The sequence below is a fragment of the Xiphophorus couchianus genome, chromosome 5, assembly GCF_001444195.1.
Source record: "Xiphophorus couchianus chromosome 5, X_couchianus-1.0, whole genome shotgun sequence".
Classification (NCBI taxonomy): Eukaryota; Metazoa; Chordata; class Actinopteri; order Cyprinodontiformes; family Poeciliidae; genus Xiphophorus; species Xiphophorus couchianus.
In genome coordinates this window covers 14,829,190-14,847,296 of record NC_040232.1, presented here as the reverse complement: position 1 = coordinate 14,847,296, position 18,107 = coordinate 14,829,190, and the positions used below count along the sequence as shown (strand labels likewise).

Here is an 18,107-nt window from a genome sequence, read left to right as displayed (position 1 = left end):
TTATGCATTTACAACAACTGGAAAAGTTGTTATTTAAAATCGCTGAGGATACATTTTAGACCACTTTCCTTTGCAGAACTGTTTTGGAGGCTTTTCAAACTTGCTTGAGGACATGCTATGCTACTACTTTTTCCACATTGAACCAGGTTGATTTGGATACATTTTTAGATCTTTTGAAACAGTTTCTTTGTATTTATTATGGTTACCTTTGTCTGATATTGGATTTGATGATCTAAAGCATGACAGTGTGACAAAAAGTAAAAGAGAAGCAAGCAATCTCCAAGAGCACAGCTGCATTTTCATGGCACTGTAAATCTAAAAAAAGATGGCAAATACAGAAGGAAAAACTATAAAATATCCAGTGTGGCGTAAGACATTGTGATGGATGACCTGTAGTACTGTTGTGGTAACAGGAACGGTATGCCATTGTGATAAGACTATATTTTAAGAGTCAACACAGGAAAGTTTAGTCTCGGTGTTTGCTCGTATTATTCCTTGTCATGGCTCGATGTTTCAGACATTTCCAACGGCTGCCTAAAAAGTGTCTGCTCTCAAGAAAATGGATGTGACTGTCTCTTCTCTGCAAGATAAAACTTTTATCTAAGTCTGTCAAAAGAGCAATAATCCCATCTTCATAATTCTCACAAAAAATGAACGGTTCACTGTTTGGCTTATATAAAATGGAGCATGTTCAACTTCATAACTTAGATTTTATGGGAGAAGAAAATTATTATACCAGAAATAAAAGAGCATTATTTGAAAAAAAAAAAAAAGAAGAATAAAAAGCCAACCACAAGCAAAAACATTTTGAATGAGTAGAGTTGGGATGGACGGAAACACCGCGGGATATTTTGATCACCGAGATAATTATCTCAGAATCACAGCTTCCTTTTCCTTGACCAAAGCATTGTTTTGCCTGAACAGTTTAAAAAAAACATAGAAGTGAAGGAAATATTAATCTTCTGTGTTGAGTTGCTACGGGCAAATCACAATCTACATTTGTTTTGTTAGCTCCATGCTGCCCTCTCGTGGTTGTACCATGTAAATTCGGTCTGGGTGCTGCACATTTAGCTCACTTTACACTGTTTCAAAGTGTAAAATGCATTGGAATTAGTACATCATAAGTACTCATCATTACTACTCATAAACCTTTAAACATTTTCATACTAAAGTGTGTTGCAACCACAAATATACTTTTTTTTGTGATTTTATGTACACCATCTTCATTCATTGGTTAAAAAAAAGCAAGAAAAACGCTCAAGCTCCCAAATGTGATCCACAGTTTCTGTGAACATCAGTTTTCACATCTAACTACGTATCATTAATTGTAATTAGATCTGGACTTCAATTGGACCATTGTAAAACAAATATGCTTTGACCTGAACCATTTCATTGCAGGTCCGATTGTGTGTTTAGTGCCATTGGTTTCTAACAGTATTAACTAACTTGTGTTTAGATCAATCCATCTTCCTATCAATTCTAACTAACTTCTCTGTCCCTACTGGGAAAAAAAACAATCACACAGCATGTTGCTGCCACCATCACAACCCATCCTAAAAGTAGTGTTTTCAAATAGAACTGTGCTGATTTTTGATTTTTTTTTTTGTCATAGCCTACTTATTGTTTTGAAAGTTCAGCTTTGATCTCACCTGAACAGAGGAGTGTGTGAGTGTGTGTTTGTTAGAATGCCTCGTCTTGGTATTTTCTCTGTAAAAAGTTAAACGGACAACAGATATCAGCTTGAACCTTTCAGTATTTCAACAGTTGATTGTTTTAGCTGAAATAACATGAAAACAAAGAGCTTAAAGAACTAAAATATGAAAGTTCATGCTTTGCTGTAAATACTTACATCTGCCATTTCCATCTTGCAGCATGTAGCAGTGGTTTTGTTCCTAGGAATGGTTTATTCACATATAGATTCACTTGTATTTAAGGAATATTTTATTCTTTATTCATTATGCTGCTGGTTTTTGGTTTGGTTTGACGCAGAAGGATTACCGTAATTTCCGTGAAGGCAGCATCTATTACACGTTTACTGCAGAGCAACAGCAAACCACTAGAGGGCAGTGTCCCTCCATAATATTTGTGATCCAGACGTCCTGCATTATGTGCTTCTTTAAATCATACCGCAAAAAATTTGTAAGCATCAGATGTTCAGTGTTAATTGTATTTTTATGGACCCCAAAACCAAAGTGGAAGTGAGAGCCGAAATGTATCACTCTATCACTCTTATAAAATCAGCTCTCACCCTTTTAAAGAGTTATGTAACACATTTATATCTTTTTTTTTCTTCTCCAAGTTTATCACATTGAATTATCAATGTTTTTAAGAAACATTAATAACAAGTACTCGGTTTTTTTACTAAGCAAAAACTGTTTCAATAAATTTAATTCCACTACTGTTTTTTTAATATAGCATCTTTTTTGAATATAACAAAGAAATTGACCTGAAAAAATTATTCCAATCAGATTTCCTGCACATTTACTTCAGTCTCAGCTTTATTAGCATGTGAAAAAGAAGGATGTTCTAGAAACTTAATAATTTGGGACCAAAAGCACATTAAATATGTCAGAGAAAATGAAGCTGAAAACAAATGCACAACCAAATTTTAAGAGTTGTTTTTGTTATATTATTTTTCTCTTCATGTTGCAGCGGTACCTCACACAAAAAGTTATACCCCAAAATATGAGGATGGTCAAGGAGAACACTGTTGTGCAGCATCGCAACATGATGGAAGAGAAGTTGCCTTTCTTTCTTTTATCCAACTGGTAACCTGACACTTTCAAACTGTTTGTTCACCAATTACTCAACATTACACTGATGTATTATCTCAGAGTTGCCTAATACATTCCCCTGTTAATTCCTTGCAAATTGTTGTAAGAAATTCATCCCAAAACCACAAGCTGAGATTATATTAGAAGCTCTTAACTACCACGGAGTCAGAACTGTGCTCAGTAATATATAATTATTACTGAGCAAAAAAAGATCAAATAAACGTTTCAGTACTTCTAAATTACTGAAAGTATATTCAAAAGTCTCTTAATTTAGAATCAGTGACAATGTTTAAAAAGAGAGATAACTTCAGGTAGAAAGGGTTTTTTGTGATGTAAAAAAACTAAATCCATGGTTAATCATTTAGAAACTTTTAAAATCTTTTGTCACATATAATCTCACCTTACGTTCATCACAAATTTGTATCTGATAATTAAACAAATCTGTTAAGGGAAAAATCTAATAAATAAATAAATAGGTACAATAGCATATATTTGCATGCACACTCTTTAAGTAATACTGGAGCACCTTGTGATTTATTTACTTCTTCAATTTAAGTGAATCTGATAACCTGGAAATAAAATTCTGCTGTTCTAGTTGGATTTTCTCCTTTCTTCCACATTTGCATCGTTTAGATAAAGCTGTGGTTTAAGAAGAGCTAAAATGAGCCAAATGTACACAGTTACCAGTCAGAAGAAGGGTAGCCAGAGTCCTGATCTATTGAAAATCCGCAGAGCTAAACGGGCAAAAGATATGGAGAAAATTTGCAAGGTAACGTTGGCAAATAACAATTTTAGAGGCAGGTTATAAATAAACCTCTGCCGAAGAAGACTGAATGCTGAATTTGAATCAACAGCTGTTTCAACAAAGTAATAGTTTAAGTGAGCAATGTTATGCAACCATGTCTTTTTTCCCACATTTTAATTCTATTTTTATGTCTAACAGATGTACATGTTTTTCTTAAATTTGTAAAATGTTATGAAATTCAGGGATGTGGACGTTCTTGAGAGCTTCTGCAGGTTAATTTGAAGGATTTTGTGGACGATTTGTCAAAAGAAAGGATGGAGGATGAGGTACTTTACGCAACGGGAAATTTACATATATTTCAGAATAAATAAATAAATTAGGAGGGTGTTACAAAATCATATTACAAAACGACTTATAGATGGGTTTTCAAGAAAAAACGTCAGTATTTCAACAATGGTGCGTTGAAAAAAAGTGATATTTCATGTTTACATAACAATCGAAGTATATTTAAGAAATGTTGAGGTTCGAAAAGGGATATAATACCTGGCACACTCACTTTATCAACTTCATTACGTCTTTTCCGCGGTTATGAAACTTTCCTGCGCAGGTTTTGTAACACAGCCCGTCCTGACCAATCACGGAGCGAGACTGCTGTTCACGTGACTGCCCTTTTTTTATGTAACAAACGGGGCATCAATGAGGAAAGCCCGTTCATTACATTTTGCCACGGACCGCGGCAGCTATCGAAATGTATAAACACGGTGACAGAAGAAAACCTACGTTCACATAGCATTTCACAAAACATTTCAATGCTGTCATGGCACTAAAAGCGCAGGTGGCGGATGAGAAAAGCGCTTTCTTCATCGGCGCTGAGGAGGAGGAGGAGGGCCACCATGAACTTATACTACAGAAAGGCAACGCTTTGGCTTCTGAGGACTGCCTCAAGGAGGCCATCGACTGGTTTTCAGCGGCATGGCGCTACGGATCGGTGCGTCCTGAGCAGCTAAGCACTTTTGTGGACTGTATCCTCCGCAACTTCAAGAAGAAATCCCCCGGGCCGCAGTCCTCAGCGGGCCGGAGCCCGGACGCAGCGGAGGAATCCGGGGACTTGGCGGTGTTCAGCTGCCCCAACTGTCATGGCTTTTTAGGCGAACCTGTGACCGTAGCTTGTGGACATTCATATTGTAAAAGGTGCTTACAGCGGTGCCTCGTATCCAAGTGTAGGCTGTGCGACGAGCCTGTCGGGGGCGAGGAGAGAGCCAACGTAGCTCTGTGCGGACTTCTAGAAAAATGGTTCCCCGACGAGCTGAAAAAGTTAAAAACGTTGCAAGAAGTGGAAGTGTCCTGCAATAGAAAACGCTACAACGAAGTTGTGTCGCTAGCGAGCGATATTCTCCGCTCAGGTGAGTCTTTTATCAGAAATCAGAAAAAAGGTGTGTCTGGGCATAAATATGATGCGTCTCAACGTTAAAAACAACTTTTATACACAAGTGCATTTAGCACCATAATGCAGTGTGTTGTTAAGGTAGTCGCAGGGGGGTAAACTGTGTGAGGTCTACTGACCAACGTTTTGAAAATACTTTGAGCTGACTCCGTGTGTTTTGCTGCTGCCTCAAGTCTGCATGGCATTGCTTACGAAATTGTTTCACACTGCGCATGCGCGTCAGGAGTAGGTTGCGTAAGGCAGGTCGTGACACTTCAATGGGTTCGGTTTTGTAACTTCTGAAAAGGGGGAAGGGCATTTGTATTTTGTAATTGTCCTGACCGTGACGAGCTGCGTATTCATGAATGGTTTATGAAAGGGATGAATGTAACAATTCTGGACCCGGATACCCGGTAGAAATATGGAGATTGATACGGAGGCAGAAAATAACCTTTTGTACAACATTGTGCTGTTCGAGCAAAATAAAGGAAACTACGTAGGTCACTAGTCACATTTCTTTTACAAACATCTGATGAGTGAAGGAAAAATAAAACCTAAATAAAAACAAAAAAATTGAAGTCTGCCTTGAACAATAAAGGTTATTGTTGTTAAAACAACAATAACCTAACATCCATTATTGTTATTCTGAACAATAATGGATGTTCAGAATTAAATGGTTGGCATCTTACTTGAAAATATCATTTTGGGTATTTAAAGTACAATACATATTTCAATATATGATCAGATTATTCATAGTAGTTATATAAAATTAAGTTGCAGTAAATGTTAAGTAATCATTTAAGTGCTATGTTTTCAAGTTGTCAATGTCCCCGATGTCTCACAAAAGTGTTTCAGTAGGTGAAGAAGTGAAAACATGATTATGAGACAACAACTAAGTTGTCATTGCTAAAAGAGCAGATATATTCTAGAAGAAACTTCTTCAGAAAACTCTGTTGGTATTAAAATTATAAATCAGTTTTTTTCCTCTGTTAGCTTGACAGACTTTATCATTGTTGTCAAGGTCCTTTTTTGCTGTGAACCCTAATCAGAAAAACATTATTACTAACTATTTGCTTATTTGTTATAAGTTGTCACTGCAACATAGTGCATATTACACTGTTCATTATTATATTAGGCATTTAAGGTGTGTGTGTGTTTTACATTGGTTCTCAATTATAAGATAAGTAAAATAACGCCTGCAGAGTGATGAGATGACTTTGAGTTCAGTTTTATTGAAAGACATACATTGTATAACAGTATCTTTATGGTTTTGTTAATGGCCAACTGTAAATTCAGAGAAAATGTGACACCTTGTATTCCTGTAAGAATTCATGAAACTACCCACAGTGAAAGATGATATCTGTTGATAAGCATGGAGACTCCTGCTCACTTGCATGTTATTTATTAAAAAGAGGGACTTGGCAAATAGACACACAAGCATAAGGCCTCACAACATCGCCCTTGTGAGTGAGATTTTAAATCTCTCTGCTTATTGTTAACAGGAAACAAACTGTGAAGGTGCAGAGTCTTTAGGTCTGAATCTGTGTTGTACTTTGAGTTGTATAACCTATAGTACTGCAGAAGAAAACCTAAAGAGCAGAATGGAATCTTCCAGATACTGTTGACTTCTTGACCTTATGATGACTAACTAGTAGACCTTCTCTCATCAGCATCTGGGTAACATGGGCAAAAAGACTTTGAGTCTCAGGTTTGTAAAGTCAAGTAACTAATTTCAGTCTCCACAGTAGTTTGATTTGAATACTTTGATAGCTTAATGAAAGTGTCTTACAATATGATTCTACATGTAGAGAGGCTCCGCCCTGCTCTGCTTTAGCAACTCACATCCACTGATCTATTGCTGGTCTATCAGGGGTTATGCAATCTGTTTTTCTTTCTTTGGGTTTGCAGATAATTCATTAGCTGGTGTCAGATTTGGGGTTTTTGGTTATCGAATGTACGACTAGTCAAATCCTTAAAACCATACTCTCAGTTTACCATGTGAAATGCAAACTTTATACAGAATTTTCTGTTGTTATTATGAATTTATGGGGAAATCCATCATTACTTAGCATTGGCTGGTAAATATTCTCACAGTACAAAGTGCTTGTGAGAGGAAAAAAAAAGATTTTTCAGTGTATGACCCACCAATCACTCATCAGTGCTGATCAAGGGAAAATAGACCAGTTCCAATCTCCGACTGACTGACCAGTGCATCAGTAGTGTATCTTGATTTCGGTAACCAGCCAACTCCTGGTAATGGTATGCTTCTCTCAAATGGATAAAATAACTATGTATTTGACATAGGCAAAAATTTTTTGTGTTGCAGATCCTAGCGTGACCTTGGCTCGTCTCTCTCGAGCAGAAGCGTACATGGCTCTCAAACAGTACCGACTGGCTTTGGAGGACGCAGAGTTCTGTTCCAGGTCCAGCTATTCTGCTGAAGTATGTCGTTCACTGAAGACTGAAACAAAAAATATCAATAACAAACTAATTACTCATACGTTACTGTTTAAAACCAAAATGTAAAGTGGTCATTTATTCCTCAACTTGTGAGAAATAAATGACCATAAAAGGACAGCTGCCATTTGTGTTTCTTTTTTCTCTTATTTTGTGTGATTACAGCCTGAACTCAGCACCAGACACAGACTGAAGTGCTTTTATTTGTCCTAAAAAAAACATTTCAAGCTAAATTAAGTAAATCAGTATTTAGGCCTGTTACCTGTAAAGCCACAGTCTGCCAGTTCCACATGAGTCCTCATGACTCCTATTAGCTTTGAATTCAAAGCTTATCTGCATTTTGCAAATAAGTTTAAAAGATGAAGTCTTCCTTTTGTTTGTTTCTACAATATAAAATGGGTGAAATGTTGTTGAAGGTTCATAACTAGGTGGGTAAATGTAATAAAGCGTGGTCTGAATTTTCTGATTTACTTTAAAATGATTTTCTTGTTTTTTTTACAGAGTGTAATCTTTAAACACTTGTGCTACTTGTTTCACTGTAAATATGTTATAAAAGAGGTTCATGGCCAATAAAGGTCTTTCCAAATTAAAGATTAAGATTAAGGTCAAAACTATAAATAACTATTACGCCACTGGCAGGAGACCACAGGTTGGTTTCATTTATAGGTTACAGCATTTATCTGCCATGTGATATGTATGGATTTTGTGTGTGTGTTTATAATAAGTTTTAACAATTTACTGGGTGGAAAGTAATTTTTCTGTGGCGACTTCTTGTAGGCTCAGTTCAGGAAAGCTATGGTGCTGCATGAAATGGGTCAGGTAGACGAGTCTCTCCAAGTCTTCCTCCACTGCTTGACAATCGACGAGGACTTCCCAGGTGCTAAAAGAAAAGTGGAAAAGGTAAGAGATTTTGCTGATTGCTTTGTTCCAGTTTTCAGGCTGGGGATTTTAAATCAGGTTGGGGTCGTAATGTTTTACTGGTAAGTTAAAGGAGTCCGCCTCTCCTGTGCCAGGCAGCCTTGGCCTTCGTTTAATTTTTACTTCATTACTTTACAGAGTTAGGGTTACATGAATCTTTTGTTGCGACGTCTAGAAAGATTTGAGCATTGTGGTTGTTATGCAAGGGTGACTTTGTGGATCAATTTTGAGATTTTCTGTTTAGGAATGATTACATAAAAAACATTTAAACCGAATATAAAAAAGGGCATGTTGGTATTTCAAAGTGCTTAGAATGAAAGGACACCTTTCATAAAACACAACCAGCAGCGTTTTGCTGAAGTTTCTGAGCATGTCATGATTACTGAGGCGGGTCACTAGACCACTATGGCTAATACTGTTAGAGCATTTCTTGCTTGTTTTTGTTGCTGTAAATGCTTTTGAACATATGTTCATAAGCGAGGAGCTTGTAAAAGAAATTATAAAAGTGTAATAATATATCATCTGGATTGCTAATGAAAATAGCTTATTGCTCTTCAAAACTACAACATATAAATGACTATTTCAATTCATTTGGATGATGTCATAAATTTGAAAATATAATCCAGGATTAAAAAACCTAAACTACATTCTATTTAGGTCATGAATAGAGATGTTCAGATATGTGTTTCCATGAAATGACACTGCTGATTAACTTTTAAAAAAATGTATGAATTCATTTTCTATTGATTTTTTTAAACATGTTTATAGTTATATCTGATAGGTGCAGTTTCTTTATTCATTTTAGAGAGAAAATAAATAAAGACTAAGAAAAGGAACTTGATCACACGTCTATTCGAAAGTTGCCTATGGATCTGTATATCAGTTCAGTTGCCATTGACCTTTCTAGTCAATAGCTAGTACAACTCAACTTTAAAATCGAAGGGGGAAAAAAAGTTTGGATTCAGCTTCACATTTCTTAGATGAGTTGGGATGTCAAAAACTTTGACTTGAGTTGTAAATATTTAAAATTGGCTTCAGCCTCTGTGGTTAGTCATGGAATTTCATAAGTTGTTAGTGGGTCTGGTCTTGTGACTCTGTCTATAATGACATTAGTAGCACTTAATGACAGGGATACAGACAGCATTGAAGTTATACAAGTGGAACACATTTGACTCATGCGTTTGCAGAAAAACACAATTATTCCCTGGCTAAGTTGTGCTGAGGAATCAGAGTCCGTGTGTATATTTTTCAGTCCACACTATGAACTGAAACTACCTGGCAAAAGTTCAGAAACTTGTTTGAGAAGTGGGGCAAAGGAAAACCATTTTAAATGAAATTAAAACTAGAAATTAGTATCTGCAGTAGAGGACATTGGACTTGTGGGAGACGTTGACCGAAATCCAACTATTCCCAAGTTCAGTTTCTCATGCAAGAGTTATGTAATCACCTGAGAATAGTTAGTTTTCACTCACACAAGGGTTAATGAGACTGTTGTAAATTTGTCTATTTTTAGATGCAGAGAGATTTTATTTTTTTTTACAGGTGTGTTACAAAGGTAAAATCTACCTCACTATAGCACAAATACAAAATATGGAAGAAAACATCGCTGGCATAAATGTTAATTGTAGATAACCTCACAACCAGAAAAAACCAGTCAGGAAATCTCACTGGTTTTCGAACCGGGAACTAGAGCATAAGCAGCGACAGACAGATTATTCAGGTTTATTGTCATCCTATCAAATTCATTTGTGATGTTCTTGAGTTGTTGCTCTCTGCAGCTGTGTTTTGTTTTTTTTTAGAGATCATCAATTAAACAAACCACAGAAGTTAAACAGCTCATCTTTTTGACTACTTATGCTCATCAGCTCTACAGTGCATTTCTTCATATTTTCTTTATGTTACACCAAAGTATTTATGTTACAATTTCTTCTCACTATCAGCAAAGGCAGCCCAAGAGCCATCATCTGTGCTTGTCTCATAAGCCAGACCCTGGAAACATTGCCTTCAGAGAAACGTTTTGTTAGATCAGGACTCTTTCACTGATTGTTCATTTCTTTACCGGGGCGACTTGTAATTATATTTGTGTGCCAATGTTCTTGGTAATTGCCGTCTTTGACTATCTTTGAATTCTGTTGATGAGTTGAATCTTTCTGCAGATCTTGTGTGACCTCCTCTCCCCGGCTGAGGAGAAAGTTACGGTGGGCCTGAGAGAAACGACACAGAACACGTTGCCCCACCTGCGCAGTAAACATCTTGTGACAGAAGCTCAGACTCAGAGCCCCAGTCAGAGGCAGAAGCAGCAACACCAGGTCCGTGCCGCCTCTGCCCACCAAGTGGACGGCCAGGAGGTACCCACATGTTGAATGATGATGCTGCGTCACTTAAATGTTCTGTTATTGTGTCAATGCTGCATCGGTTTTCCTTTGAAGTTAAAAGAATCAATCTCACATCTTACTTTGTGTCACCTACCAGAAGCGATGCGAAAGCCTGGAGCGGCCCGGCCTGAGCCGAGCCCAGTCGCTTCGAATGCACGGCTCTAGCAGCAGTGAAGAGGGGCTGAAGAGGGTGAGCTCAGCTCCTCAGCTGGGCGACCAGGACAAGGGAAGTCTGCTGAAGAGGAAGCTGTCTGTGTCAGACATCGAATCATGTGTGGTGGACAGTGGGAGTAGCAAATACAAGAAACAAGGTTGGTTTTCAAATCATTTGTGTGATCAAAACCGTAGTTAGTGAGGTAAATGTAAAATGCTATGGGTGGAGGAACACTAGCAATACACATGGAAGTGGCATTATCATGCACTAGGCGTTTTCTCTTGAAGTGACAGGGAAGCTGGGGGGAAAATGGATGGTGCTGAATTCTTTGCAATCAGGGAAAACGTTTTTTTAGTAGCAGCAAAAAACTTGATATTGGGCTAGAAGCTCACGTTTTAGTAGAACATAAACCCAGAGCTACAATAAACTGGTTTAGATAAAAGCATGTGCATGGGTTAGAATGACCTAATAAAAGAGCAGAGTTGGTTAAAAATTAAAAGTTGTGGCAAGACTTGGCGAGTAACGTCGGGACATTCAGAGCTTGAGCTTTTTCAAAGAAGAATGCACAGTTGTTCACCACACTGTCAAGGGTTTTATTTTTTTGAATAAAAATGTTTTGATAATATTTATTTTACTTCACAATTATTCATTATTTTGAGTTGATCCATCACTTAAAATACTAAACATAGGAATGTGTGATTATAACATGACAAAAAGAACTGCTGAGTATGTTTGCAAGGTAGTATATGTTATTAAAGATGAATAAATAGCACATTTTCAATTTGCTCAAGGTGTATCAAAAGGCTTCAAGCTTAAATCAGCCAAACCAAAATCATGCAGAAGTGTTCCTAAAGATCTGCTGGACGCCAATGACCTGGAGTGCTCCCTCTGCATGAGGTAAAGGCCGACACACGCACACAGCTAATTCCATATCCCAATAAATCTGGCTGACAATGACATCTCACTGTACGATACAGATTGTTTTATGAACCCGTGACAACACCATGCGGCCACACTTTCTGTAAAAACTGCTTGGAGCGCTGCTTGGACCACACTCCCCAGTGTCCCCTCTGCAAAGAGAGTCTCAGAGAGGTAAGATTTGAATACTTGAGAAGTCACATTAAAAGCCTTCTTAGTTGTATTTTTGTTTAGTAACATACCTTGCCGTCTCCAGTATCTAGCGCGCAGGAAGTACGTAGTGACGAATGTCTTGGACATCATGATCAAACAGCTTTTCAGTCAGGAGTACGAGGACAGGACGAAAACACACCTGGAGGAGAACAGAGAGTTGTCCGAGTAAGAATCTGCTGCTTTCCTTCATTTTCTGTTCGTGTTTAAATGTTATAAGCATAAGATTCAGAAGGGTGAAAACATTGTAATCGTTTATTTCTGTCTTGTTTCTGCAGCTTGACGAAGAATGTGCCTATCTTTGTCTGTACTATGGCTTACCCCACTGTGCCTTGTCCCCTCCATGTCTTTGAGCCACGTTATCGCCTCATGATCCGCCGCTGTATGGACACAGGCACGCGGCAGTTTGGGATGTGCATTAGTGATGCTCAGAAAGGGTAAACACACTGCCATTACTCTCTGAGCATGAGATTATACATCGGTTAAGAGTTTCATGCAGTGTTTGTTAAAGGCCCCTAAAACTGTAGTCGCAGCTTTGCTAAAATGAAGTGTTATATTCACGTTTTCAGGTTTGCAGACTATGGCTGCATGCTGATCGTCAGGAGCGTCCACTTCCTCCCTGATGGTCGTTCCGTGGTCGATACCATTGGAGGAAAACGCTTCCGGGTTTTGTCCAGAGCAATGAAGGATGGTTACAATACTGCGGACATTGAGCACCTGGAGGACACCAGGGTAAGAGCCACACTGGTCATAACTTGTTTGACTCTGGTTGGTTATGCAGGGTTTTCTGAAATTTCATTGAATGATTTTCCATATCTGGAAAAAGAGTTTTTGGAATATTTGACCTTTAAAACGGAATTTCCTGGTTTTTGTTGGCTTCATGCTCGTAGAAGTAACTGAATAAATTTTTTTGAACTACTTTAATGGCTAAAGATGGACTGAGAAGTCTGGAAAATGTAGTTTGACATGAGCAATATGTTGGAACCCTAGAATTGATGTGTGAATCACTGATTATGTCTAAAAGGATTGGATTTTTACATTTACTGTCCCTGCTAGCAAAACCGTGTGCTCTCTGAGGATGTTTTCATTGCAATAGAAGCAGCCAAACAAGAACTCAGATATAATATTAACCTTTTGCATTTGCCAGCTGACTTTGGCCATTATGAAACATACTTTGAACAATGTAAATAGTATTGTTTTAATAATTCACACATATTTTGTTCAGATAAAGTATTGGGTAAAAAGTACAGAAACTCAAAGTAAAATACTTTTTAAAAAGAGAAAATGTGGGACAAGGGGTATGATAGCTGAAATAGATAAACGTCGTTTTTAACTGAACTGTAAAATCAGCTGGAAAAAAAAGGATTTTCATACAGAAACACAATTGTAAGCCTTTTTCATGATGGAGGGATATGAAAATAAGCTTTTGTTGATCCCAGAAATATTACACTGGAATATTTGTTTGGCGACATCAAAATGTTAAGAATGCAATATTAATATTGCCTGTTTGACAAATATAGTCAAAGTGCCACAAGATTAAACTGCCATCTATTGGATAAGGTATTATCCACAAGTTCCCACACCTGCTTTAAAGATTACAGTGACTTCTAAAGTATGACTGTATGAAAATTTGTTTTTCATGACTGACAACTGTTAAAGAATTCAAATTGAGACTGTGCAGCAACTCATTTGTTTTTAATGCTGCAAGATTCAGTCTTTCTCTCTTCTACCATTTCATAAAAAAAACCTGGATTATTTATAATGTTTTTTTTATTAAGGTGTGTTTATAAAAGCCTGAATGTTGAGCTAGTAAAATAATGGCAGTGTAAATGGCATCCATTACATTCAGCCAGTAACAAATTATGTCGATGATTAGCTTATTTTTCTTCTACCTCTCAGGTGGAGGACAGAAAGGAACTAGAAAAGCTACAAGAACTTCATGATGCAGTTTATGAACAGGCCCAAGTCTGGTTCGAAAATCTCAAAATCCGCTTCCACAACCAGATTCTGCAGCACTTTGGACCAATGCCAGAACGAGAACCAGACATCCAGGTACAGTCATCCGTGCATGCAAAAAAATGTGATATTCCTAAATATCTGTCATTACTCATTTTTACTAATACAGCAATACAATACTAATTTTAGTATGGTCATTATTTTTTGTGTGTGTTCTTTGCTTATTAGCTCAGACAAAAACTGAATCAGTGGAGAATATTTTGAACTTCATAACAACTGGTATCTGAAAGAAAGCCACCGGGCTTGTGAAGCCTTTAGTACTTGTAGTCCCAAAGCTCACTCTGAGTTTTTAGTCCTGAATTGAATCATCTCATGACGCATGGCCTTTTGGGAACACTCACAGTGACACAGACTCAGCAGCCTCGTAGGTCTTAGGAATGCAGTTTTTGTGTGCTTTGTGCTCTGACTCCAGCTTGGCCTGCAGGGATTACAGCTCCTTTCTCTGGACAACCACTGCAGATTCTTCTGACAATGTGGGCTAAAGAGCTTAATGGCTGCTTCATGGCTAATCTCTCAGGCTGCGTTGCATCACAACGGTGCTATGGAAAGAATTCCGAGCTCTACACACACGGACACGATGAAAAAGCAGGACAGTGGGTTTTGGGGGCTTATTGGGTAATTTGAGTTTATAGTGATAGACTGCAGAAATCCTTCCAGAACTTGAAGTGTAGTAAGGTGTTTTCTTTTCCATGTCCATGTTGACCACATGTGGCAACTGATTCAGACTCACACAGTTGCAACGATTTGTTAACTCTGATGCAGCAGCGCATTCCCGCTTCAGATTACTGGGAACAGTCTGTTCAGTGTTAACTCATTCCAGAGTCACAGGGCCGATTACTTCATCACTCAAAAGTTATGTGACTAAAGTTGCTCGAATAGAGAACATGCCAGGGTGCCATGAAAACAAGTTTCTCCTGATTTACCTCTGAATTATAGTTCAATCAAACATGTATATTTGTGTTGAGATCAGTTGAAGATGTTGTTGTGGATGACTGGATTTCATTACGCCTCTGTCATATCGCAGCAGATGAGTACAGCCTCTTTAATATGAACCATCAGTCACTGCTGTCCCTGAGATGTAGTAAGACTTAATGCATTCTAATATCTTAAAAATTGAGATGCACCAATGGAAAGAGTTGGCTTGCTGATACAGATTTTAGTTGATTATAAATTCTAGTTTAATGAACCAAAATATAAGAAGAAAAGATGAGCAATCAAAGTACATTTTTCTAGCCTTTTTATTCTGAGTGGAAAACAAAACTGAGTATTGAGCTCATATTTTAAATGATCTGTAGCATCGTCGAGCAGTGATGAGTGCAGCTGGTATTGCTAAAACATCATAATTCTCTACAGATTCATCATATTTCATGGCAGCCTGAGGTTTATAGTTCTAAAGAGAAACTATGCAGTGCTCCATTTAGCCTTTCTGTCATTTGCTGAAAATCTCTCTCTTTCACTCGCAGCCTGATTACAAAGCACAGAAATGTCTGGACATGTAGGAAATGGATACTTAGTTGCTACCTGTGTTGTTTTATCCCCTCTGACTTTGTTTAAACACCTCAGTGATGGTGAACACAGCTGAGCGTTCTCCACTCAGTAGCAGTGTCCACACTGAAGACCGTTGTTGTCAGTGTGACAAGGTAGCATTTAGGGTGGTGTGTTCACTAATTAGAAAAAGAAAATATTTTTGAGTTTCCAACTAGCCGGTCATCAGACATGACAATCGAGCTTAAAAGAAAAGCTGTAGACTAACCTGAGCCACAGACTAATTTGTCTCCGGATTTTCGTATAAAATGTTATGACTGCATGTTGTTTCGGTTCAGATCTGGAAAAATTTGCAACGCATAAGTCAGACTAAAGGTTTTTCCAGCATCTTTACATTTTTTGAATTGGGTACAGTTGAGAGGTACAACCGAACGATCTCTAAATGAATAAAATTGTGTTTCAGTTATAATAGATGGATGATTCTGACCATATTTTTGTCCATTTTCTTTGTCCAGGCAACTCCAAATGGTCCTGCTTGCTGCTGGTGGCTGCTGGCCGTTCTGCCCATTGACCCTCGGTACCAGCTGTCTGTCCTGTCCATGACCAGCCTCAAAGACCGCCTGGTGAAGATCCAGAACATCCTCGCATATCTGCAGAGCATTCCCAACAACTAAGAGCTTCCCCTTCAACAAGCATCCTCCGGGACTTTAAAAGTAACATTGAGAAACCATCAGTCAGCATCCCAACAAACTACAGTCTCTACTATCAGTGGCTTCAGTGTTGTTTCTTTTTACAGCTTCACTTTACTGTTCTGTACTCAAATTACACACAGGTTTCAGTGAGAATGCCTCAAAGGCATGGATCAATAAAACAGACGCGGGGCCTAACAACCTCAGGGATGCACTTTTTGCTATGAAATAAGGTAAAAAACAAAAGAAAGGTAATGCAAATGGTTGCATCTGTTCTCTCCTGATGCAGTTATTGTTCAGAAAATCTTCCATAAAGATTTTGGGGAGAAGAAGCTACTCATCCAGATGAAGACAGCAGAGAGTAGTATTTCTAACAATTGTCTGAATGTCGTCTTTGTTTTTTTTTTGTTTTTTTTTTACAACTGATGTAACAGTAAAAGTTACTGGTCTCTTTTTTTTAGACCAGTAAAAGAGAGACAATAAGATGTATTTTAATTTGAAAGAAGGCGGAACAGAATCCTAAATGCTGAAAGTTTGAAAAAGGGGGGCAAAAAAAACGTTTATTACACAGTTATACCTCACTTTAAAGTTGGCACATGGAGGCTTCAACATGTGAGGAAAAATGTGTGCGTACCTAAGTGCATCCACAGGTTGATGTATGCGTACCCAGCACTGATAAAAGTATTCCTTTCAAGTTTTCACTCTCTTCTTTCACACGCACAAACTTCCATTGCTGCCTCCTCACAGCGGCAGCGAACCCGTTTTTACAAAATTGAGATGATCTGTATTTCTTCCTGTCTTTTTTTTTGTTTTTACTTTTAAGTTTCTTCCAGTTTCTGTGATCCTGAAATCTGATGTTTTATTTGTCTTTCTTGTCTCATTGAATCCTCCCAGTTTTGTTTTGCTTTTTGTTTGGTTGTTTTTGTGTGTGTGGGTGTGTGTGTGTGCTGTCCAGTCATCTTAACCAAACAACATTGTGGATCTGGTTCCTGTGCAGCGTCAGTGGGATATTTGCTCTACAAAAAGTACAAAAAGGAAGAAAGTAGGACATTACTCCTGCTACGCAATTGACTTTATTGAATTAAAGGCACAGCAGACCATATCTGGTTCAAGCAGCATTTATGACAAGCCATTGCAAAGAGACAGATTATAAAGGTGATCAATTATATATTGTAATTGCAATAGCAACATGAGCGACATACTCAATTTGACATGTGATTATTAACCCCCTTCATCTATGTGGTTGAGAGTCCATACATTAGTATTCACATTTTCCTGTTAATTCCCAAGGATTAATATAATTTAGAATATATTCCTACTTTGAGAATACTATGAATACTAGGGAGTACTGGCAATATTCTGACAAGTTGAAAGAAGATCAAGAATACATCAAAGGACTGTATGTTATTCTTCATTAAAGCTACTGAGTGTTTGGGGAAGAGAAGAAGGTACCTGCAGAGCTGCATTTGCCTTGCACCACATTACATTGTGATTTCTGTACCATAATGCATTGGCTTGGTTACCATTCCTTTTTTTTTTTTGTTGCCACAGCGTGAATGTTTGTTTTTATTTAAAAAAGGTTTTTGTCAATTTAAGCTTCTGTCTTCACATTATCTATTAAAAATTGTGAGAATAAAAATACATATATTAAGTTAATGGTGTTTTATGTAAATCATTTGTACAAAGTCTTTTTCTGAAAGAGCTTGCTTTTTGCTAAAAATGTTTTAAGTTATCATTTTTCAACAATAAATGCACTTTTTTTCCAAACATAAACTCCAGTCTTTATTTTTTTAAATGACTTTTGGGTTTATTATATTTGAAGGCATTAGATAGTAGGTGAAATGTATTAATAAAGCCCATATGTACAAGGAAAGTGAAAAAAATATATAAAATGTATATTTTTTTTTAAATCTGAAAAGAAACTTTTAAAAAAAAATCAGGTT

At 37.5% G+C, this 18,107-nt stretch overlaps 1 protein-coding gene across 1 annotated transcript; it reads left to right on the top strand.

The window, feature by feature from the left end:
* Positions 1–4,196: 4,196 nt before the first annotated feature.
* On the top strand, positions 4,197–17,820 carry lonrf1 (LON peptidase N-terminal domain and ring finger 1). The gene is made up of 12 exons (XM_028017989.1): positions 4,197–4,922; positions 7,269–7,384; positions 8,177–8,299; positions 10,474–10,665; positions 10,790–11,003; positions 11,638–11,743; positions 11,824–11,938; positions 12,021–12,142; positions 12,253–12,411; positions 12,544–12,706; positions 13,874–14,026; positions 15,991–17,820. The coding sequence occupies exons 1-12, from the start codon at positions 4,337–4,339 to the stop codon at positions 16,147–16,149; spliced, it is 2,208 nt and encodes a 735-aa protein (XP_027873790.1). The 5' UTR covers positions 4,197–4,336; the 3' UTR covers positions 16,150–17,820.
* Positions 17,821–18,107: the final 287 nt, after the last annotated feature.

Excerpts from the sequence above, each read along its gene's own strand:
- lonrf1 (XM_028017989.1), top strand. The coding sequence starts at position 4,337 with ATGGCACTAAAAGCGCAGGTGGCGGATGAGAAAAGCGCTTTCTTCATC. Across the intron at positions 7,385-8,176 it reads GGTCCAGCTATTCTGCTGAA|GCTCAGTTCAGGAAAGCTAT; the intron begins GTATGTCGTTCA and ends GACTTCTTGTAG. Across the intron at positions 11,744-11,823 it reads GAGTGCTCCCTCTGCATGAG|ATTGTTTTATGAACCCGTGA; the intron begins GTAAAGGCCGAC and ends TGTACGATACAG.